Source organism: Hippocampus bargibanti, linkage group LG01 (assembly GCF_051943395.1).
Source record: "Hippocampus bargibanti isolate YZ-2025 linkage group LG01, ASM5194339v1, whole genome shotgun sequence".
NCBI lineage: Eukaryota > Metazoa > Chordata > Actinopteri > Syngnathiformes > Syngnathidae > Hippocampus > Hippocampus bargibanti.
This window is the reverse complement of record NC_142734.1, coordinates 35,756,808-35,781,396: the sequence shown is the minus strand read 5'-3', so window position 1 is coordinate 35,781,396 and position 24,589 is coordinate 35,756,808. Positions and strand designations below refer to the sequence as shown.

Genomic DNA, 24,589 nt, shown 5'->3' with positions numbered 1-24,589 from the left:
AAACACCTTGGGAGGCTAAAGTTCATCCCACCCAGGATCCAGTTGGATCGCTGCTAGCTTCAGTTCTCTTCAGAGAGGTCAGGCAAACATTCTGGTGTGTATTTTACACCAGTTAACGACTGGTTAAATAAACGAACCCGCTCCCCATGGGAGGGTGTGATCAGACCGACTACTCGATGCTGAGCTAAACTGTTATTTGGCTAATGGATATTTCTTGCGTTTCTTGGCGCAAACAAAATCTGTGTCAATACAGAATGCCTTTGGCACTTTTTGCAGTCAATTTAAGAAAAACCCAAGGATACGTGAAACACAAAAACAGCATAATCTAATAATTGGCCAACGAAGCACCGAACTAAATAACCAACTAGCTAGCTAACGAGTTAGTTAATGGACCAGCTGACTAACCAGCTAACCAACTAACTAATTACAAATTACATTACATAACTAATTAATTGATTAACATCTTACTTAGTAACTAACCAGTTAACAAACTAACTAATCAAATAAATAAACAAACAAAGAACACATCAGCGTAAAAAGAATCGCATGAAATGAATTATACTGATTTACACTGGACAAATGCGGCCATTTTGAGAAAGCAAAATCATACATGTAATTTATGCAGCATAATGTGTTAAGACACACCAAAAAACGTTTTTCTTTTGTGTTTTTAATAAAAGAAAACAGGACAGTGGTCTATAAAGACTTAAGAATATGAATAAATAAAAGAACTGTATGTTGTGACAAGTCACAAAAACGAAAAGAGGTAGTGTTGTATGCGTAAATCGAATGAGTGTGAGTGATCCCGGCCCAACTTGGCTGGTTTGTCCTTGTGTCAGCATCCCAGCATGAGTTTGGCAACACTCACAGCAGATTGTACTTTAATGTAAGCAATCAGAGGAGGACTTTGAATGGCTGGAGGTGACATCGTACTTGGATGGAGTGAGAAAGACATGTTGAGAGTAGGGCCGAATATATGGCACCGATGAGAACACACACAGTGAGCGTAGCAACGAAATCCACACGCTCTACTGGAAACCCACACCACTAAAAGTTGGGCACTTTCCCACCACAAAGTTATGTTTCTACTTTGTGGACGTTTAGCCATTTTCCACTGTCCTCGTGCCCACTTTGACTGCCTCCCGCTGGGCCACATTAGACTGTCATGGCAAAGTCCACAACTATCTTAATGGCTCTCATTCATCCATTCTTGTCTTTTGTTTGGCATTGAGGGGGAGGATAGTTCCAGATTCCCATCAAGCTGAATTGTTAGCGCAAGGGACAAAAGAAAAGTAAAAAAGTTTTGAATCCGTCTGTGTAGGCTCTCAGTCGTACATGAATGGTCCATCGATGAAACGGTTTCTTCAGCCGTCATCTGTACTTCTTTGAAGGTGTCGGACGTTTAGTCTCTTATCCAAGAAGCTTCGTCAGAAAACTGACATGTTGGTGTATGCGCGCGTGTGTGTTTGTGTGTGTGTGTGTGTGTGTGTGTGTGTGTGTGCGTGTTGCTTACCTCTCCTCTGTGGCCCACATAGATGAAACTGCACATAGGATGGAATGCACCAGTGCCACAAGCCAGGAGGTGAGTACGGTTGTATGGCTGCAAGAGGCGCACAAAGTTGGCACACTCCGTCTGCAAAATACAGAAAAAAAACATTGACTGAGATTGTCTGCATACTTTTTCTGCTCTTGAGTTTTCTCGCTCTCACAAATTACATACGTACATTATTATATTGCATCAATCAAGCACAGCGAGAAATGGGGTTGCTATCGTCCAAATGTCATGTCTACTGCCCTAAACAGTAAACATCCAGTTATGAATATGATTCAAATAGTTCTGAAGAGGAAAGCATACATGTTTGCAATCGATTAAAGAAGTCCTTCCGTGTCATTTTGAGGCGTCTGGACTCCAATGTAGCTCCCGGAAAATGCACAAGATGGCACCCGAGCTCCGTTGGAAATGGGCTGTGTCAATGTTGTGTCAACTAGTATCAAATAGTCGTCTTGGTGCAACACACAACGATTCACCATCGCGTTATTCATGTGTTTCCTTCTAATTTCGCCATCAACACGATGTTTTCAGACCAAACAAAGTACCCAGAATGCATTGTGTGTGGTTTTCTTGGTCAGGGGTGTTCCTGACGTGACGTCACGTCAGGAATCGTCACCAACTTGAAAACAAGACTTCCTGAATATTCAGCGCGAGTCTTAAAACGTAAAATATAGCTATATGCGGTGGAATCTTTGTAAAATACGATCAGTAGAAGTCATTTGAAGTGATTTTACAAATTATGGACACAACTTGTCCGGAGGCGTCGGTTGTCCTTTCAATACATAACTTAATGGCACAAATAAAACCTGTTGACCTCAAAACAATAACTTTTTAAAATCTTCCATCCTTATTGTAAAGTGTTTCCATATCTATGACAAATTTTGTCCATTTAAGATTTTCCTTTTCTTCCTAATCAAGTCTTAACCAAGTATACATTTTCAATCAGTAGTTAGTTGCCATTTATGATTGTTGTTATTTTTACTAGTCTAGTCGAGGGTTATATCAAGAGAGACAACTGAGCTACTTTTCACTTATTCAACAATATACTTGAGAAACACAGACAAAACAAATCATACAAAAGGCACCGAGCTCTGTGTGGCCTCCAGTGGGATAAAATGTTGAAAATAAAATAGGCCAACGCTCAATGCTTTGGTTTGCGGGTTTTTATATCTGGGTGGCCTTTATTGAGGTCATAAAGAAAGTTAAAAAGATTTCTTTTTCCTCAGTATTTTTATTTCACAGCGACAGTAGCCTTAACACGAATGTTTCCAGAATTGGAAAATAGGCATAAATTAATTTGATGTGGAACGGGGCTGAAGAAGGTCTCAAACTCTGGACATTTCCGTGTCAATTTTCACATAATGAAATAAATTTAAGAGAAAATCACTGACATTAGGGTCATGTGTGTCTCACATGCAAGGAAGAAACGCCATTTACAGAAAACATGATCTGCATGCCACATCTTACATATCAAATATCTCCTGGCCTTATCAATACCACGTAACATGACACATTGGTGATAATCTAAAACTTCCGCTTCAACTGATGCATAGCTTTTCAATCGCAAACACACCTCTTAACTAAATCCGCTGTGAGACAAATAGTTAGGCTTCAACACCAACATAATGAAAATATCAAACGAAGAAACACGTAGAATGACAACAATCTACGAAAGATTCAAATAAAAACAGACTTTTCACATCATTCGTCAACATTTTTAAATATTCATTGACATGTGTTGTAAACAAGTTTTCCCGGCTGGATGGACGGCTCGTTGCTAACAGCTGTTAGCAGTTAGCGGGAGCTCTGTTGAGACCAACTTAACTTAATATAGGCACAAATCATTTGTACTCCCAGGTCTGTGGTTTTCCCCCTCGTGCGGACTGACATCAGTCAAGAGCGCATACACACACATGCACGCACGCACCATGTGACAGCCAAACGGTCACAACGGATGAACATGATCAAAGACGAATGTGGAAGCACTTCCACAGCTGCATGGGCTTACCAGGTCTACTCTCTGCTCCAGGTCCTTGACCAGTCAAACCATTTAGTAATGATACTAAATGAAGCAGAAGAGATCATTTTTTTCCCTCCAAATGTACTAAAAACAGCCAGGAAAGTACTCAAAAGGTTTGAACTGGGTCTTATACACTGTACATGTCAGGCGTTCCTGGTCTCTCGTAATTCAAACCAATTATTTTATCGCTTCATCCTTACTGTTCTTTCAAGTACAGCTTTGACATTTGAGGACGGCGAGAAATCACAGTCTAGAGTTGGACATGATTTTGGATAAGAGGTTCAACGCCATGAACAAAAGTTCATCGTTGGCAGAAGTGGGTATGGTGTGCTTCCTCTTATCTCATGCCAGCATTTGTGGCTTAAGATGGTGAAAAGCAGCATTGGGTGAATGAAGATGAGAATTATTATTGTCTTCAGTCACTGCCTAGTTGAAGATAAATCTTTGTTTAAAGGACAACCGACGCCTCCAACAAGTTGTGTCCATAATTTATAAAATCACTTCAAATGATTTCTACTGAGCGTATTTTAAAAAGATTCCATCGCATATAGCTATGGTTTACGTTTTAAGACACGCGCTGAATATTCAGGAAGTCTTGTTTTCGAGTTGATGACGATCCCCACGTGACGTCATGTTTGGAACGCCGTTGACCGAGAAAGCGACACACAATGCATCTCGTGGTACTTTGTTTGGTCGGAAAACTTTGTGTTGATCCGTGTTGATGGCGAAATTAGAAGGACAACACATAAATAACGTTGTGTGTTGCACCAAGACTACTATTTGATACTAGTTAACACAAATTCCCAGCAGACAAATCAGCCCATTTCCAACGTAGCTTGGGCACCATCTTCTGCATTTTCTGGGTGCTACATTGCTGTCATTGACGGCTCGAATTGATATGGGAGGACTCCTTTGATCGATTGCAAACATTTATGCTTTCCTCTTCAGAAGTATTTGAATCATATTTATAACTGGATGAGTAACAAGAAAGCAACTTCTCCTAATCTGAAGCCATTGTTTTGATTCTCGAGCAAGGCAAGACGTCTTGGCGTGACGTCACGAACAAGGGGGCGTGACCTTCTGAAACAGGCCATTTCCGGTCTCATTTTGAAGTCGTTTTTGGACACTTTTAGTCATTTTTATTGGTGTTTTGGGTCTTTTAAATGCTATAAAACGTTTTTCTGATGTCAGGTAGGAAACAATAAATAGGGGTCTGTTGTCCTTTAAGCTTGAATTGATTAATATGAAGGTCGACCGGCTCATGGGCGGGAGAATATCATTAAAATGTTTGTGGACAACTGTCTCTAGAAGGAAGGTTGTCAATGATTGGCAAGAACATAGACCACCCTCCATGCTCTCCAATTTTTTCACCAAGTGAGTCAAAGGCATGTTTTTGTTTTTCCCAACAGAATGATTGAAACTAAACATTGTCTACATGTCAGCGAGGCATTTGTTTTCCACACATAGAAACAATGTGAAGACCTCTAACCTTATCCACCATTTTCCCTTTTTGTCAAAGTCAAGTTAGGTTCAACACAAGCAGATAGCAAGTAAATGAGATTAAAGGTGTGTGGAAGTTAGGGTCCTTGCTGTCTTTCTCTTCGTCGAAAGACCGCAATCATCCATCAGCTTTGACAAAGAAACTCAACACACAGCGAGGAGACGAAGGACAGCATCTGCGCAGTCATACATCTCTGCCAAACATATATGGACTTTGTATAATAAACAGAAATTATCATGAGAATTTAGTAGGAACTTCTACTAAAAGTTTCGCCCTAGGTAATGAAACCTCGAGGGTCGAACATATGTTAATGTTGGATGCTGTTCGACAACCAATTTGTTCACGTTTGGAACAAACTGACACCACGATTTGCTTTTTAATGTATTGAACAGTACGGATGTGAACGTATACTGTACATGTCACCATGGTAATAAACAATCCACAAATTCAACGGTAGCCATAATTTACGTAGTCAATTAATCAATGAATACAATCTCCACTCAGCAGATAGTGTTTCTTTTCAATGTCACGTGTTCACACCGTTAGCCCGCGACGACAGACATTATGAAACGGTAATGACATACCTGCGGCTCCTTCCCCCTTTGAATGCAGTCTTCTCGGTTACCTGGCAATGGGGGCCAATAGATCTGTGAGGAGACATGACACAAGGACAATGGGTCTTATTCAATTGGTTACGTTGACTTTGGACCATGTGATCATAATTGAGGGGGAAAAGATCAACATGTGTTAAGACTAGAAATTCATAAATGGATCATTCTGTCTTTATTTTCTTGTATGCGCCACATCAATTATGGAACAGTGCTCGAGTGATAATAGCACAAGTCAGTTTTCCTCTATGAACCAGAAAGTTGCCTCCCTCATTGACTATGCACCCTTTGGGGGTTGTACATTAAATATGGAAATATTATCACTGCTATGATATTGCTTTCATGGCAAGGGTTACATTAGCTTCCAACACTGCCTCATTAGTGAAAACCTAAAACCACACAAATGTGAATCTCACATTAATCTCACAGGTAACATTTGGACGCAAAATACTTTCTGACTATGATAATAAAAAACATCGGATTTCAGATTTTCCCCAAAGATGAAAGCTGTCTCAATATTGACCTTTACTGGGCTGTGAAATCCTGCAGTTTCTTCTAACTGGCTTTGTTTTTACGAACAGACACATAAGAACCCGGGGGAAGACCATAAACAGTCTTGATCCGCACGACAAGACGATTGTGTTGGTTTGGAGGGTGTCAGGCAAATGATTTTTTTTTGTTTTTCAAAATGCTCAAATGGGGTCATTAATGGGTGAGAAGTCCAGTTTCAGTGTGTCTTGAGAACTTCGACATGATGGTATTACGTGTTTGTTTGTAAATCTATAAGTGCTGATACTGTATTATACATCATAATTGGCTGACATTTTATTGGTTAAGGTTTCAACGAACTACCGTCAGACTGTCCAAATTCGTGATGTCCCTCGACCCTTTTTAATGAGGTTCGACCGTACATATATGTATACCACTGCCTACAAGCTGAATTTTCCTTGTATTTCTGAGTTCATAAATTTACACAGTGAGTAACTGGGTTTCATCATGTCATTTCCAATCTTTCTCGTAGTTTTACGAAAGGTTTAAAATAGTGGCAATTTGACCCCGGAACTCAACATTTGTCATTCTATTATTTTTCATGGAGACAATTTTGGACAAATAGGAGATGCAGTCTTTAAATGTGAGTTGGACTAGTTCAGATCTGGCACAGTTCCTTTGGCTTCTTGCTGTTGTCAGAGATCTCCACCCTGTGAGATATATGGCTGACCTCCACCAGTCATTCAAGGTCCTTCCTGTTTAGCTCTCAAAATGTCACCACAAGGTCTCTCAATGCGAATCCATCCTCCGACATCCGTTCCAAGTGTCTGTCCTTTGATCGCAGTTATTGTGTTGAATCTGTCGAGAGCTTAAAACAGTTGAGCAGCGAAGGACAGTCAAACACTTCTCCTTTTGCTCTTTTCAACCTTATCCTGATATTTGGCAACCAAAACCATCTCTTTGAGCCAAAACCATTAAGAGCCACAATCTTTGTTCTTGAGCCAGATGCTGAAATAACGTGGAGTTTTAACAAAAAGCACCAGTGCACTCAATCAAGTTGTTCAACAGAGGAACTTGGATAAGCCGTGCTTGTATTTCATGACATTCACTCTTCTGACACAAACCATTGCTTAAATGCTAGCTGTTTTATCCGTGGTCTTGGATCAGTTGACTTTCCTTATCCATAATCCATCCAACACACTTTCCGCAGTGTAGACCACACCTAAAAGCATTCAATTCTAAGCATTCAAAAGCTTACATATAGATCAATATTCTGATTTCTTGAACGTAGTATTTTAAATGTTCTGTTATGCACTTTGTTACAGCTGCAGCAGTTTGAAAAGCTCTAATTAAATAAAGGTGAATTGCGTTGTATTCCCTCTAGCATAGCTTCATCTAGTGGATGCACAACGCAACTGCAGTCACTACTATAGCTGTTATTGTGTGTTATTCAGATTTTTGGAATATGGGAAAAAAATGCAAAGCCCAAACCGGACGATGTCAGCCCAAATTTGAACCCCAAAACGCTTGATTGCGAGTCAGACATTCTCCATCCCTGACGTGGTGCCCACTTTTTCTCTGTCTAATTACGGAATGACTCATCTCACTTCAACTTGCAAACATCCACCCATTACGGTTGTCGGAAACTGGAGCCTAGTCTAGCTAATCTTTGGGAAGGAGCTCAAGTACAACATGGAACATTGACACTCACATTCACACTTATGGGAAATGTATTTTCTCAAATTTGGGGATGAGAGAGGAAGCAAGAAACATCGAAACTCAACACAGAAAAGGTCAGAGCCGAGATCCAAGCTCAGAAATGTTGACCGTGAGGAACCACAGATTTAAGTGTGTCGCTTTAATATAAAACATGCAGTCATGATATATATGGTCTCCAAACCAACATTTATTTTTTCAAACGGTAAAGACAGCTCAATTGATGTTTATTTTACTTATTGCTGTAATTATGAATGGAAACCAAGGACTTGCGGTCGACGCACTACCTCTTTCCAAACATTGGTGATTTGATCCATGGGGAAAATTGTTTTTTTTTTTTTTACACAAAACAGATTAGTTTCGTTTGTGCAAGCACACTTTGCGTTATTGACCCAATGAGATGAATTGACGAAATAAAAAGATAAAAATTTGAATGTGTCTAAAGTGAAAGAAAAGTTGTCGTATTGTTCTGCTCAAATAAGTGTTTACGTCAATGTATACATCATAGTTCAGTCAAGTACCATGTTGCATTGTGTCTTATATTGATTTCATGATCGTAACGTTATCCTACAAATGCTTTTTCTTTGGCAAAGATACCGAAAACCACTGTTTTCAGAAATGCCACACTATACTGTACAGGTGACATAAACTTCTTCTGGTGGTCGTCTGGTTGGTTGAGCAAATAAGTCATTTCCATGCGGTTGTATTTTTTTTTTTCATTCATTGTTGTTTCGCATCACTCGTCGACCATTGCGTTCAAAATATTGCAGGGATTTATGGACTCGAGTGGATAAACAAGTAGAGAAAGTTGAACTTTAGAGTTCAACTCTTCCATCCCCACTAAGATGTGAAATACGCCACATGCAGTAAAGCACAGGTGTAAGAACTCTTCTACATTTTGAGGACTGATAACAATACGAGGCCTTCCCAACTTCAAATGAAACCAAGATGTGTAATATATCTTGTTTCGAAAGAGTGTCCCACTGACACAAGAATCAAGATAAAGATCTTGGTCTCAATGTACTATTTCCTAATAATTGTTGAGGACATGCCTGTCTGTATATTGGGCCATTGGAATTAGGAATTAAATTTGCAAATTCCCCCCTCCCCTGCCCCCAATGTGCCCTTGCGGTGACATAAACACGGCAGTTGATCCCAAGATGAATATTGAAGAATTTGAGTTTCAAAATTAAACATTTTTTGTACGTTAATTGATTCCACATTGGAGAAGGCCAAGCATAGAGAAATGCCAAAATTGGGATGGGGATGGCGTCTGGAAAAAGAAACCCAGCCGTTCCATTTAACGTAATCATCATCTTTTTTGGGTTGGGTTTCGTTTTCATCGTAGATCTGTTAGCACAAACTCATGTATCATGTTTCAAATCTCGGCATGATATTGATCAAAGATAAACTGACCAAATAATGAAGCGGTTGTTATTGCCTAATAAAAGAGCTCCAATCCATTCAATGGTTTCACAAGGGAAGTCATAATACGGCTGGCGTGTATTTTACTTTATTATCAAGTGTGTAATCGAGTAATTGGAAGGTTACCTCTTTAGACTCACTCCTGCCTGGTCCCAGGAGGAGAGAGTACATGACATCTTTGCCCCCCAGGAAGAGACGGTCGCGGTACTCATCCAGATAGACAGTTGAGAGCGAGAGTTGGCCATGATGTCCATTGAAGATGGAAGACCGGTTGGTTGAAAGTAGATCTGCATAAGCAAGAAAAATCAGTCAGATGACCACATTGTAAAGTACCAGATTACAATTGCCTTTTTTTTACAGTAGTAATGAACATGTCACAAATCGGTACTAACATGTGCTAGCTAACGTCACTCAATAGCCAACAGTTCTTAAACAACTGTAAACCATAAAAGTAAACTCAATCGAAAAAGTGAAATGAAAATAAATGAAAATATCAACAAAATTCTAAACTTCCACTTTTTGTAATTTTGGCCTGTTTAGTTAAATATATATACAACAATAAAACAATAAATTAGGAATAAAGACAATTGAAAGCACATAATAATAACACTAAGATTGAGTCTGAGTCATGCTCAATCAAAGAGTTTGGACACCCTCTTCTGGCTTTTTCTGGTGCAACACGAGGTTTTCAGACCAAACAAGCATTGACGTGATGGAAGGACTGCTACGATGTGTCCTTTTTTTTTCGGTCAGGGGCGTTCCTTCAGTGACGTCAAGTACGGACTCGTCACCAACTCAAAAACAAGACTTCCGGAATATTCAGCACGAGTCTTAAAAGGTAAAATCTAGCTATATGCGATGGAATCTTTGTAAAATACGCTCAGTAGAAGTCATTTGAAGCCATTTTACAAATTATGGACACAACTTGTCCGGTTGTCCTCTAAATTAATAACATTGAATTGACCAAATTTGGTTCCTTGCCCTGCAGTAAATCCTCCCCCCCTCCCTCCCAAAAACAGGGGGGGAGCCACTGAACCAAGACCAGGAAACATAACTCCCACTGTAGGAATAACATCGAGCTTGCACTTTACATCCAATAATACTAAATCATGCTGGGTAAAGTGAAAGAAAAAAATGTACATGACACCCAATACAGATTAGAGGCTCCCACATATTCACTTATCTATTGGAGGGGTTGCAGAAGAGTTTACGCACCTGGTTACCCTTGACCCAATCTGGCAGCAGATTTAAAGTCTAAAAGGTTGTTGCAAAAACTCAGCAGGAGTGGCAGATTGCAAGTTGAACTCAAGTTCAACTAGACTTGGGCGTTTCCTCTGAATCGTACTCCCACGATATGCGTACGCACACACACACATACACACACCCGCTAAAATATCCCAATTTATTTCTTTGACTAAAATTTAAAAGAATCCCATGCAACCAACATTTAATGTATTGCAAACATCCCACTGTGTCCCCATTAAATTGTGGGAAAAACTGTCACTGGGGTCATATTTGGAAAAATAAGTGATTGCAGAACTCACCTCTATTGCATTGTAATCATGGAATACAGAAGTGATGAATAGAGAAAACAAATCAATCCAAACAAGCCGATCCATAATTGATCCATTCATACCATAAAATGCAATCTGCATAGTGCAATGGTACCAAACCACAAAAATACATTATAGTAGAGCACTCCATTGACTGATCATTGATTCATGCATTTTTACACGTCTAATACATTTGTTTGTATAATCCAACGTGATCCAAACTACTGCCTTCGCAAAGAAAGCAACATAGAGCTTTATTGACACTCTCACGCACGCAGCACAAAGAGAGAAGCTGTCATTGGAATGCAAAATCCTCAGAGTCTTTGGACTGATCAGCTTTCCAACGATCTCTCATCACTCGGATGATACACATACACACAAAACTCACTTTGAACAAGTCGTCCCTCGCCACTCAGTGGAGGACTGACTGATTGAACCATAGGGGCCAAATATCTTCTTTGACACCATGTCTATCAGTGGAGCTTTGCAGACAAAAAAAGCAAAACAAATCCCTTTCCATTTTCTTTGCCACCTATTCTGCTCTGGATCACTGAAAGGATGACTTTGGGAACAACCTGGGAGTGATCACCTGTCAATCACAGGACTGAATTTAATGGACATTTCTGCTTTTATTTGTCCCATCTCAAAGCAGTTTAATGGTCAAATATGTCTTGGGTTTCGTCCCTTGGCTCTCCCCATCTGTCAATTTCAACGTTGCCACTGGTGTAGTCATTCCTGTGATATTCTTTGGCCTGTATGCAGGGTTCCTCAAAGAATCTGAGGGAGAACTCTACATCTGTCTTCAATGTTCCTCAGTTGCCCGCCGAATACCGCGACAAAGCAAAAGTGACATATAAGAGTGCCTGGTTTCTGAGGATGTGTCAAAGCTCGACTTGGCCACTTCAAAGGTCAGTCAAGGATTTGTTTTCAGTGGTCCTCATAGTCAACGTAAGACCTGCATGTGCTGGGTTGTGTCAAATCCAAATAACACGTGACTTTTTGCCTTCTATTCACGACCGCCCTCCCATTTTGGTTTCTTAGTTTGGAACAATAATGTGAACAGTTGAAAGATGACTTACTGGAGTATGATAAGAATGCATTTTACTGCTCACTTTTGCCACCGCATTTTAAAGTATAGATTCTTTGCCTCTCTAGATTTTCTTGGACAGTTTGAAAATTCATAGATCTGGTGATTGTCAACTACACATGCATGTGTTGGTCTCTTTGTTCCTTTTTTGAGTGACTGTGGATTGCAGAACTGTCAACATGTTACTGTATTTGACCTTCTAATAAGAGCTTCAAAGGAATGCTGATGCGAGTCTTGCATGGTCCCGCAGAAAACAGTCTCGCCAAAATGTTTGAGACGTTTATTTTCAGACATATGGAAGTGTTCTGATTTACTGGGAAATCTGGTGGCATAAACCTGACTACTGCACATTTGTTCTGCAGAAGTGTATTTGGTTTTTTGTTTTTAATGAACTGTCTTCTTTTGTAACTCACCCTAGCAGGTTGATCCTTAAATAGATTTTTTTCATTGATCCACTAACTAGCATCACGCAGTGGACCTCAAAAGAAGGCTTGTGATCTGGGGTTAATGTCCATCCTTCCATCCCTTTTGTATCCGTTTTACCCTCACTAGGGTCTCCGAGCATGCTGAAGAATATCCCAGCTGTTTTCGGGCAGTAAGCAAAGGACACCTTGAACTGGTTTCCAGCTAATCACAGGGCGCACAGAGACGAACAAGCACACAAATGGACAATTTTGAGTGTTCAAAAAGCCTACCATGGATGATTTTGGAATGTGAGAGAAAACCGGAGTGCCCAGAGATAACCCCCACGGAGGTGGGCAGAATATGCAAACTCAGGAAACAAAGGAAAGCCAGAGCTAGAATCGAACCCGCTACCTCTGGACTGTGAAGTCCACACGCTAAGCACTGGTCCACCAGGATAATAGTATTAATAATAATAATAATAATAATACAGTAAAGTGTCGTTATATCGATATTCAAGGGAGTCCGAAAAAATATCGATATAACCGGGACTATCGATATATCTGACCCTGTTTGCATGTAATTTTCTCCGTGCGTGCATAGAAATAGTATCGATATAACCGGGGCTATCGATATATCCGATATCTATATAACGAGACTTTACTGTAATAATAATAATAATAATAATAATAATAATAATAATAATAATAATAATAACAATAATAATTTTTCCTTTCTTCTTTTCGCTTCAAGGGTTCGCGCCACAGCGAATCAGTGTCCTCCGTCTTCAGAGGACTGATTCGTATGTTTGTTTTGGCCAAACTTACTACTCTCTTATACTTATACTTATACTTATTATTATTATTATTATTATTATTATTATTATTATTATTGGTGTTGTTGAAATAATAATTATGTTGTTTCTAATAATAGTTGTTATTATTATTATTATTATATTATTATTATTATTATTATTATTATTACTGTATAATAGGCCTTTTTTATTATTATTATTATTATTGATTATTTATTATTGCTATTGTTATTATTTTGCCTTGAAATAAACACATGCACACGAGCGCATACACATACACACGCACACACATACACGTTGCTCAATGTTTAAATCTTGGTGGTTGTCTGAAATCTCTCAATGCTCTTGTATTTTTTTTCCAGCGTCATTAACTCTGATTAGACATAAGGAAAACATTTCTACTGGTTGGGAGTATCATCTCATGGAAACCGGATTAATTCCCTGGCTATAGGTTTCCACAAAATGATACAAAGCAGATGCTTGTCAGAAATGCACTTTTTTTTGGGGGGGATTTGCTGCGGGAGTGAAAAGGTTCATTTTTCAAATCTCATGCTGACATCTGCCGTGTACAAATTGGCCATTGGCACGATCCTAAAGTGTGTGAAGCTGCAGAGCAAAATATACACGCGCACATGTGAAGGCTAAAGTGAAGGGGAAGCACATGTGAATTTTATGCAAACCTGCATGACGGTAAAATATAAAATGCATGCAAATCGCTCACACACATCCACGTCTTCTTTAAGTCACATCAGTTGTCAGCCTGCAAACTTGAAATTTCTTTCGATTATTTTCCCCTTCACATTTGATTTGCACATATGCACATGGACAACGAAATGTGCGCTTCCTGCTGGCAAACCAAGCGTTCATTGACGAAGAGGAAAAAAAAGTGAAAGGCTGATGAAAAAGAATAGTGAAAGTAAGAAAACAATAAAAGGGCTCAAGGACAAAAATGGCTGCCACAATATAGTCAGTTCCGGCAAGCTCTCACACCCGCTGGGTTAAGAACAAACAACTCTCCACTTTGTATCGGTTTGTGGGCCATGCCAATAGAGCAAACACGTTAATTCATTCACAGGCGGGGGAGACAAAACTAACAGAACTCTTGACTCTCACAACTAATGCGATCTGCTTCCAAAAAAGGACGATGGTGAGAGCGCTTCTGTTTTCAAGTGACCCCCTGCTTTGCTGAAAACAAAGTGAATATTGTATAAGACAGACTGTGTGTGTGCGTGTGTGTGTGTGTGTGTGTGTGTGTGTGTGTGTGTGTGTGTGTGTGTGTGTGTGTGTGTGTGTGTGTGTGTGTATGTGCGTGCGTGCGTGTGTGTATGTGTACGCGTGTGTTTGTATGACTAGTCTTGTGAGGACCACTAACATTTTATACCATACATAGTGAGGACATTTTTGACAAGTGAGGACCTTTAGGCCGCTCATCACAAGTTTTTCATTCTAAAGGCTTCTAGAGAGTCTATATATGCATCTGTTAAAGTTTCAGAAAGGTCTTCACAAATTCACCCAAAATGATTCTTTGGTGTGTATTTTCATTTCACTTGGATACACACACTTTTTACTCACTGTGTGTGTAAAGTTCATACGACAAAAGATAAAATGATATTTTAACCAAATTCATTACAAGGGTGAGGACTGTGAATGTAGCCATTCAGAAAACACACTCCTGCTGTTATTTCAGTTTCAAGTCCACTTTTTATTGCTTTGTTTTTAAAGAAGTTAAAGTGGGAAATGGGGTGACATTTAGTGTTCAAATGTAACGCTAGTTCGTCTCTAAACTTATTAGCAACGGTGGTCCTCACTCCTTATTTGGGGTTGTCAGGACCTCACAAAACCATTGAAACAGGAATGTGTGTGTGTGCGTGTGCATGCGTGCGTGTGTGTGTGTGTGTGTGTGTGTGTGTGTGTGTGTGTGTGTGTGTGTGTGTGTGTGTGTGTGTGTGTGTGTGTGTGTGTGTGTGTGTGTGTGTGTGTGTGTCTTCAAATAGACAGAGGAGAAATGAATAAAAGAAGTTGGCAGGTTGTCCGGAGAGGAAAGACAAATAATGGACACAAAGAGCAGCATGATGTGAGATTGCCACGGCGCCTTTGCTAGATTTCCCTGGAGGATTATAAACACATCCAGAATTAAAGCAAGGTCCACGAATTGTTGTTAAGATTGCTAACTATTTTGTACACTTGTGGGAAAACGAAGCATCTGAATAAGGCGGTATATAAGTCACGTTCACATTACTCCCTCGTGAGACAGTGCGCTCTAGAATTGAAGAGGTTGCGCTCACGCATTAAAGCTACCATATCCTAATTTCCATGCCAACGCGAGCCTCGTGTGCCTCTTGAGGAATTTGCTTCAATTTGGGTTTGGGGTTTTGACAGTGTTTCCTTTGACGTGCGCTACCGAGCGTATTGGATAATTTAGTGGCTGAAATTAGACTAAAGTTTAAACCCGTTGGAATTAATTGTGCTGGAGCAGCGAGTCATCTGATTTGAATTTGGACACGTTGCAGGCAAACAGATTCTGAGCTCAGAATTAGAATCAGAAAGCCTTTAATGGGGAATTGTTCAATCTATAGCAGAAAAATTGAAGGGGGGGTGAAAAGATAAAAACAAAGTATTGTATGCATGTGGAAATTATCAGAAGACTGAAACGTTTAACTGTGCCAAAAGGTTTCATGAAAACAACTGCACATAGTGGAATTAAAAAATGGTGGATGTGATCATACATGTACAGTGAGACCTCAACTTACAAACACCTTATCTTACACACTTTTCATCTTACAAACTTCAAATTTCTGAAAATTAAACCTTATAATAAGCACTATTTTCATAATACACACCCACCACGGCTAGCCGAGTGATCTTCGGCGGAACAGCACCAGAGGTTAAGTTACCAACAGTCCTTCTGGAAGGTGACTCTCCTTCCATAAGCCATCAACGACCATCAAAAAGGTAAATAAAACTTTATTTTACAGCAGAGTTTATTTCTTTAATTACAGTCCTCATGTAATGTGCCTCTCTTTCCAAACAGCAATTCCGTTTGACCTTCGACCTCCGCCATTCCATCAAGCCATTAATGACCATCACAAATGCAAATAACGTGACTTTATGATACAATGCAGTGTATTTCTTTCATCACAATACAATAGCACATTTATTATACAGAGAATAAGGTATGTTGTGTGTAGTTTTAAGGCTTATTTAGTTGAAAAGTATATTTTATGGAAACCCGGGAATGGATTATTCCCATTTTAATGGTTTCCTATGGGAACGTTTTTTTTTAGATACACACTTTTCGCCTTACACACTCTGTCTGGGAACCAATTAAGTTCGTAAGTTGAGGTCTCACTGTACTTCATTCGTGAATTTGAGATAAGCATGCGGAAATCAAATCCTTGAATATATTAACAATAATAATCTCATCTTTATTTTGTATTTAGGAAATTATCTGGCTGGCCAGGTCAAAGGAGGGCAATCGAGTGGGTTGCAAGGCGGTCTCAAAGTTTCCATTTCACGGACGTGTGATTTGAAGAGCCAACCCGTTGGAAGTCTGCCTGCAGGTTCTTATATGTTTACTTTGTATGCCTTGACATGCTTTAGGAGTCAAATATCTCACTATCTTCTTCTACGATCACTATCAGCACACCTTTTGCATGAAGGATTCACTGTAAAGTGAATGACGGGAGTGATTGGCAGTGAAACCAATCAGCTGTGTTCACACCCGCAATAGCACGAAACAGCCTGTTTTTCTCTTCTTTTTTTTTGTTTCCCTATTGCTTTGGCCGCTAAGTGCTAGAAATGACATTCCATGTGAATTTAAATGTCTTTGTGACTCTGGATTTGGATGACAAACTCTAAAGACTGCAGGTTTACTGCAGCATAACTCTTTTCTTCCTGTTTCAACCCCCTCTGTACGCTAATTGATAGAAATGAGATAATGACACCTTTTCCTGTCGCTAAATTACTTCCTAATCCTCCCGGGAATACAAACACCCTGTGGGCTATTCCTGGTTGTCATGAGAATGAGGAAGAGGGTAGGAGGTAGAGGGGGCTTTGAGGGACGGACTCCTTCCTCTAGAGGTGAGGAAAGAAAAAGGATTGAACAGACGTATGTGATTCAAGAAGGTCTCACTGACCCCAACAGACTCCAGTTGGACGGAAATTATTAAAAGTGCCTAACCTGCGGTGTTAAAGGTCAAAACCCAAGGAAGCATTTATCTAGTAATAACAATGTTATAAGCGGGAAGTTCTTCATGATTCTGCAAGAACCTTGCGAGGAAAAAAAGGATTTTCCGATGTTTAAGGCGCACCGGAGTATTTGGCGCACCCTCAATGAATGCAAACAGTTTCCCAAATATAATATATAAATATATAAAGGCTTTCCAAATACTATAAGGCACGAGAGACTTAGAATGTAGAGACTGATGTGGCACACTACTTTTAAATGATTGCTCCCGACAGTAGTAGCGCGACCTGTTGTGGCTAAAAATTAATTCACATATGAAGCGCACCTGCGTATAAGGCGCAGGGTCATCTTGTGAAGAAAATCAAGTCTTTTTGGTGTGCCTGATACACCAGAAAATACGGTAAATAAAATTCCAGAATGCAGGAAAAAGCTGTTCATGCCCAATTGAAAGCGAGAGTCCCCCCCCCCCCCCCCCCCCCAAAAAAAAAAAAATAATAACCTTAGCCACATTTTTTTTTCCTATGCCCTCAAAGTTAATGTCAAAACACATTACTTCTACGATGAGTTATTTATTATTTGTGAACCGGAAGCATGCAAAGTTATTTGACACCCCGGGCAATAATTTAAAGACTCCCAAGTGAAGGCCTAGTTATTTACAATCCCCCCCCCCCCCCGCCCCGTTTCCACAGGCTGATTAATTCCTTACACCGAGCTTTGTTGCCCTCTTCTGCCTCTTTTTGGTGCTACACGAAATTTTCAGACCAAATAAAGTACAGCAAAATGCATTGATGTGATGGAAGGACTGCTACAATGTGTCCTTTTTTTCGGTCCGGGGCGTTCCTTCAGTGACGTAGGGTGAGGACTCGTCACCAACTCAAAAACAAGACTTCCTGAATATTCAGTGCGAGTCTTAAAAGGTAAAATATAGCTTTAATATGCGGTGGAATCTTTGTAAAATACGCTCAGTAGAAGTCATTTGAAGCCATTTTACAAATGATGGACACAACTTGTCCGGAGACGTGGGTTGTCCTTTAAATATGCTGGCAATCAATTACCGCTTGGCTGCCAAGGTGACTAACACGAGACTCAAGTCACCAAATTCAGCCCTGGTCTGGGTAATGCAACAGAACTAATAGTGAATAGGTAATGTCATGTTTTCAAGAAAGTGACAGAAATGCTCATGTCTGTCCTGAACTGCTTTCATTCTAGTCATCCCCGAAAAAATATATAATATTTATGAATAAAATCCACGGGCAAGTTATTTCCTCTATATTCCTTCAACAGGAAGGCGACGTGACTGTTCTCCCAAAATCATGGCATGGAACGAAAGGAAATCCTGCACGATATGTATCGCAGATCAAAACTTTACACGCCCACTCTGTCCTGACTGGAAGCAAACAATGAGTTCAGCTTGGCAACAACAGAGTCAACAGCCCTTGAAAACAAACAAGCACACACATGCACCATCGTTTGCGAGCTTATCATGAGACAGATAAAATGAGTCAGGGCCAAAAAGCGAGTTCAGATTAGATGCAAAAAACAGGACAAAGTGATTCATAGGTTGCATACAATGCATGGACAGCTGGCCATTATACCAAACAGGAAGTGAAAAGTGAGCTACACGTGGAATGTGTGTGTGAAATCATGTCCATTAGGGAGGTCAGCACATGTTGCACCTGCGAGGCCTTTTCTCGCTCAACTTCAATCACTGTTCTGCCACGCCAAACTTGTCCAAGCTTTATGAAAAGGGGCTGCGAAATGTCAAACTAAAAAGTCCTGACTGCAAAAAAATGTCACATGATAGATAGATGATGATGATGTGATTTTGAAACTTCAATTTGAGGATTCAGACAACAAACCTAAAAAGGTTCAGAACGGCACAGTGAAAATACTTGATTCTGACCAAAGGCCACATAATGGCCTTTGGTCAATGTAAAAAAAATCAGAATCAGAATCATCTTTATTGCCAAGTATGTAGAACACACAAGGAATTTGTTTCCGGTAGAACACGCTGCACTAGTATCGTCGTCAAAAAAACTGCTAAGTGGCACTATACAGTTCCATTTTGGCTACTGTTGAAAGAGTTCAAAATGTTTGCTCTCTGGTATTTCCAACAACAGCGCTATGAATGCTTTATCCATATTTTTGCTGCACCACAGAAATGTTTGTTATCTTGGAGCATTCACATGAATTTGTGGAACAAAAACACCACATGCTCAACATTCAAACAAAAATGTACCCGAAAAAAGTATAGCTGTTCAGGAATGAGACCTTTTGACTAGAGCCCAACCGATTAATCGCTTGAGCTATTTTAAAATTGGGCAAATCTGCAATTGTGTTTTTTTTTCGGATTGCCCTTTTCTTTTAAAACATGAACATTACTTCACAATACGATGAAAATGACATTCAAATAACCCCCCACCCTCCGAAGTTTGCCCAAAATGTGATTATTTTTATGCTGGACGGGACAAATGTATACAATTTGTAAAGTTTATAGAAATACCGGAAAAATAATCATCATCAATTTCATTTATAAGCGTCTTTCAAAACTCTCAAGGACAGAACATTGAACATAAAATAATCAATATCCAATACAACACGTAATATAAAAACACAGACAATAATAGAGTATGTGTTACTTCCGGGTTGAGTGACCATTCAAATATTCTGCCTGTAATTGCTGTCGTAAGAGTTCAGTAACTTAAAAAAAACATTTAATGTATTACTTTTTTTTTTATTCAAGAAATTAATCGGTTACCAAATTTTACTCTGTCAAATACCAGAATTGCATTCGCCAAAACAATTCCCATTTGTTGGAACTGAATATTGATATCGAGACGTTGAACGCTTAATACTCAGCAGACACACAAGTCGGCCTACTAAATCTCAGCATTGACTCGCACTTTTGCACGCGTAAAATTGCATTTGAGCATTTGCAGCAAAATCATATTTGACTCAGTGAACTTCCATTAAGACAACAAGACTGGAAAATAGTCGCTAACATGGAAGACATGCGCTTGGTAGCTGATTTTACAGTCCCTGATCACACTTCATTAATCTAGCCAACATCCTCCATGGGTGTTTGCGCACCGCTGTGAATAAATTCTAATCATGACATAATCCCATCACGCAGTTGTGCAAACCTGCGCCAAATCACCTCCGGCTCTCATCCCACAAGAACGCAGCCCCCTTTTTAACCTGTACAGTAAAGGCACCGCTGCAGGAAGCCCTCAAAACAGAAGCCAAAAATGCACATTAAAAGTTTTCCCAACCCTTTATTTAGGGAAGGCACATATTTAACAGGACATTAACAGGACCCTACTATTTAGCGGAACAGCAGTTAAATATTCTGCCATACATTGTTGTCTTTAGACATATGAAAAAAACACACATTATCTGGAGTCAATAAATCATTTCCAAACTAACTGAATCAAATTGGATAATTTCTCACAGAAGGCCTGATTATCCCTGATGGTGCAATGGTTGGGAATGACCGCATTGAATCATAACATATGCAAACACACCATTCAACAGCCCCTCAAATTGACCTTAAAATCCTCAATTTTCATGCAATAAAGATTATAATTTGTAATACTGACAGTAGCGCAGCACGACGGACGGACGGACGGACGGATGGATGTACCTTTATAGGAGAGTCTGAGGCGCGGCACATTTGACTTGCTGCTGGATGAGATGCAAGTGGCAAAGAGTGCCAAGAGAATAAAAATGGGAGTAAATCCCGCCATTCTTGCCAATGAAACCTCCGTCTTAAGGCGAGACTGACTCCTTAATTTTAACCTGCCCTCTACAGCATCAGACTGAAAATCCCAAGAATGTAAAGCAGGGAATGTTCGTTCCTTGTATCCTGAAGAATCCACATGAGGAGTTTTAGTGTCCCAAAATAAAGGCTGTTGATGCAGCAGATGCTGGATTTGAGCAGTTGGTGCGTGCGTCTCTGTGGGCGCACTGATGGACTGACTCGCTTGGGTCAGGACGACTCTGCACTTCCTCAATGCTTCCAACACATGTGCACCAGAAGAGAGGAGAAGTATGTTAGGAGCCAAGAAAGAAGCACCACGCCTCTCTCCCTACCCCCTTTTCGCACTCTCCGTCTCTCTCTCTTCCTCTCTCTCGCCCTCTCTCTCTCTTTCTCTGCACAACTGCAGAGTGGACTCAACTCTTGAATGAAAGCAGCATTCCAATTCCCAAACAGTATGTGTGCTTGTGTTTGTTTGTTGCAAAAACAATTTCAGTGCAATGCAGTGTTTTCGTTCATGGTGGCCATCCGAGCATTCATTTTCTACACCACAGATGTCGAACTGAAGCCCCCAGGACCAGATCTGGCCCGCCACATCATTTTATATGGCCCGAGGATACAAATCAAGCATGTGAACATGCATGTTGCTTGTAAAAATCACTCCCAACGTGTAAAATGTTCTTATGTCATAAATAACAGACTTTTTCTTGTAACAAACCTGTCATTCCAGTAATTTCAACAATAGTCAAATAAACTGTTTTTATTAGCGGTAAATGTTTAAAAAATAGTTAGAGTCATAACGGCCCTCTAAGGGAAATGGTAACTGGTGGCAGACAAAAATGAGTTTGACACCCCTGTTATACACAATCAAGGTCAAGATTTCAAGGAGATGAGTTCTTCTGAGTTTGGGCAAAAGACAGACTGCACCTTCAAAATCAGCTCATCTCCACTCCGATCCCAGTGGGCCATGATGAACATGGCCATTGGTATCCAAAATGCAGTGATGGAAAATTGAACCCCCAAATAATTTACAGAAGAATAACGAGGCAAAAATTAATTATATTTGGGATTTTGCTGCTCATGGTCTGTAAAGCGCACATGAATCAAAAGAAAATCAACAACAATTGATGTCAGCAAAATGAGTCACCAAGACGTTTCTTTCTTCGTCATACTGTGTCACATCTGATACCACTTTTACTCTTCACATCAACACTTATAACTCCGTTTTTATAGATGCCGAACATACCTTGATTTTTAGAACAGTAGAAGTAATCAGATTGGCTAATGAGGTGAATGCAGAACCAGGGATAGAACAATACAAGTAATCAGATTGGCTTCAGAGTGTTTCATTGCGCCCTGAACCTGAGAGCAGGGATCTGTCACAGCAGAAGTCTGGCACGGCCACCTCTGTCCACTATGGGTATAGGGTCAGAGTTATCGGCACAACTTTAGTTCGCTGACGAAGGTCTTTGAATGAGGAGCGAAACATCTGACACCAGTACAGATGACGGCTGAAGAAACCTTTTACTCGATGGACTACTCATGTACGACTGAGAGCCTACACAGATGCTTGATTTTTCTATTGCCGCAAGGCTCGTTGTTCATGTTGGCCAATTTGGTAGAGCCATCTACACCAAACTCGTCGTTCCAGCATAGCGAGAGAATGTCTTTGGAGATGAACATTTGCCAGCAGAAGGTCAGTCTTAGGTTTTGCTATAATTTTTACTGTGCGGCATTTTCCTTCAAAATCAAACAGCAGACAGCCAATGGATTCAGTAGGCCCATGTTTGGTATATCTGAGATGCTCATGAGCCTATCGACTACAGCAAATCTCAAACTGCACACTGGCTGTCTGGCTCAGTACTTGTGGTGTTTCCACAAGTAGGATAGATTTATCAGTTTCCAACGAATCACAAGGAGAAATCAAGATAAACATTTACGAGCAATTTAGGACCTTCGATGGACTTAACGTCTGTTTTTGCAATGCGAGAGGAAGCCGGAGTCCTTGGAGAAAACCCACGCAAGCACAGAGACATCATGCAAACTTCACACAGTGAGGCCAGAGCAGATATTTTGAACCCTAAACTTTCGAACTCTGAGACACACATACTAACAACGGTGACATTGTGCTTCTTTTGTAAAGCATTTCAATTTCTGACCATTTTTCAATATTCCAATTTGAGACAATGCAGACAAAGGCAACACTCGCAGATTTCTCTCTCTCTCTCTCTCTCGATCGGACGTGTTTAGTAGTTGAATGAAGTTGTGTTGTACGTCCGCAACACCCCCCACTCTCTTGTGCATCTATTCATACTCAAGTACAAGCGAACACGGGGGTCGTGGCAGGGTAGGGGGAAGCCATTCAAGGTGACAGTGTCACCACAACCATGAGTCTTGGGAACTTGGGAAGCTGGGAAGAGGCTCCCCTTCGTTTCATTCTGCTTGGGGAAGGTGGAAGATGAGTGGGATGTCAAAGTTCTGGGTGTTAGAGAAGACTCATGTGTCTCATAGTATTGTGGAAGACTCAGTTGAAAGACCTCTTACTTATACTTTAGCAACGTTTCATACCGGCTCGCATCAAATACTCCCTTTAGGCAACCACAAATAAAACCCCATCTCTGCTTCGATCCCATTGTCTCTCCCAATCTTGTGTCTCAGTGCGATTCAGGAAATGATTTCCATGAACAAATCCCAGTGTTTAAAGTGGGAAATCTGGTCTAATTCCACTGTTATTGTTCTTAAATTTCAAGTAAACACAGACAGACTGACTTAGAGAAAGATGCTGCCACTTGACTTCATGACCACTTATTTGTTTCTTTTCACTGTAGAACAACAGCAAATGTTGTTCGAGCTCCCATGATTTTGGATGATTCCAATGAATATGAAATTGCTTCCATTCCCTGTTGTATTACATATTCATAAATCTCCGACTTATCCCATTTCTAGAGTGTAGCATTTCAATAATCAGGAGTGACAGTAGAACTAAAAGGATGCTTAGACGTCCATTAAGATCGGGATAAAATGTGAACATCATAAGGATTCCAGGCAATTGAGTCGCGGTAACAGTGACAAACATCAAAATAGCTTCAACTGAAGTGATCATAGATCCTGATTGGACAACACTTCACACCATAGACTGAAGGACAATGTGACATGGGAATGCAATCAGGGAGTACAAGCAATTTATAGAATGACTTCATGAAACTGCGCAAACGGCAGCCTTTGCTCCTTTCATTAGATTGCTCCCATAATTCATCAGAGGAAGTGGCTGAAGGAAAAGAAAAATGACACTTTCCTCTCGAAATGTGTGTGTGAATGTCGAAAGAGAGAGTGGCGCTGCATGAAAAGCAAACCCAGACAAGCTCGACCGTATGTCCTTTTATTTCCCTGGACACCTCCACTTGATGGGGACTCACAAAAAGCACAACTCTGGCCAAGTTTACCATTTACTTAATTTCCCCTCGGATCAATAAAGTGTC

At 40.2% G+C, this 24,589-nt stretch overlaps 1 protein-coding gene across 3 annotated transcripts in view; it reads right to left on the bottom strand.

Moving 5' to 3' along the window:
• sema3g (semaphorin 3G) overlaps positions 1 to 21,391 on the bottom strand; it is a 37,535-nt gene extending 16,144 nt beyond the window's left edge. For 2 of the 3 annotated variants that reach the window (XM_089014050.1, XM_089014060.1), the window contains exons 1-4: positions 20,997 to 21,391; positions 9,438 to 9,598; positions 5,658 to 5,720; positions 1,514 to 1,633 (exon numbers count right to left, since the gene is read on the bottom strand). In XM_089014050.1, coding sequence (XP_088870176.1) covers positions 1,514 to 1,633; positions 5,658 to 5,720; positions 9,438 to 9,598; positions 20,997 to 21,099 — 447 coding nt within the window. In that variant the 5' untranslated portion in view covers positions 21,100 to 21,391. The remainder of the gene's footprint in view (positions 1 to 1,513; positions 1,634 to 5,657; positions 5,721 to 9,437; positions 9,599 to 20,996) is intronic. The other variant, XM_089014068.1, reaches the window with a different exon arrangement.
• Between the last annotated feature and the right edge of the window lie 3,198 nt (positions 21,392 to 24,589).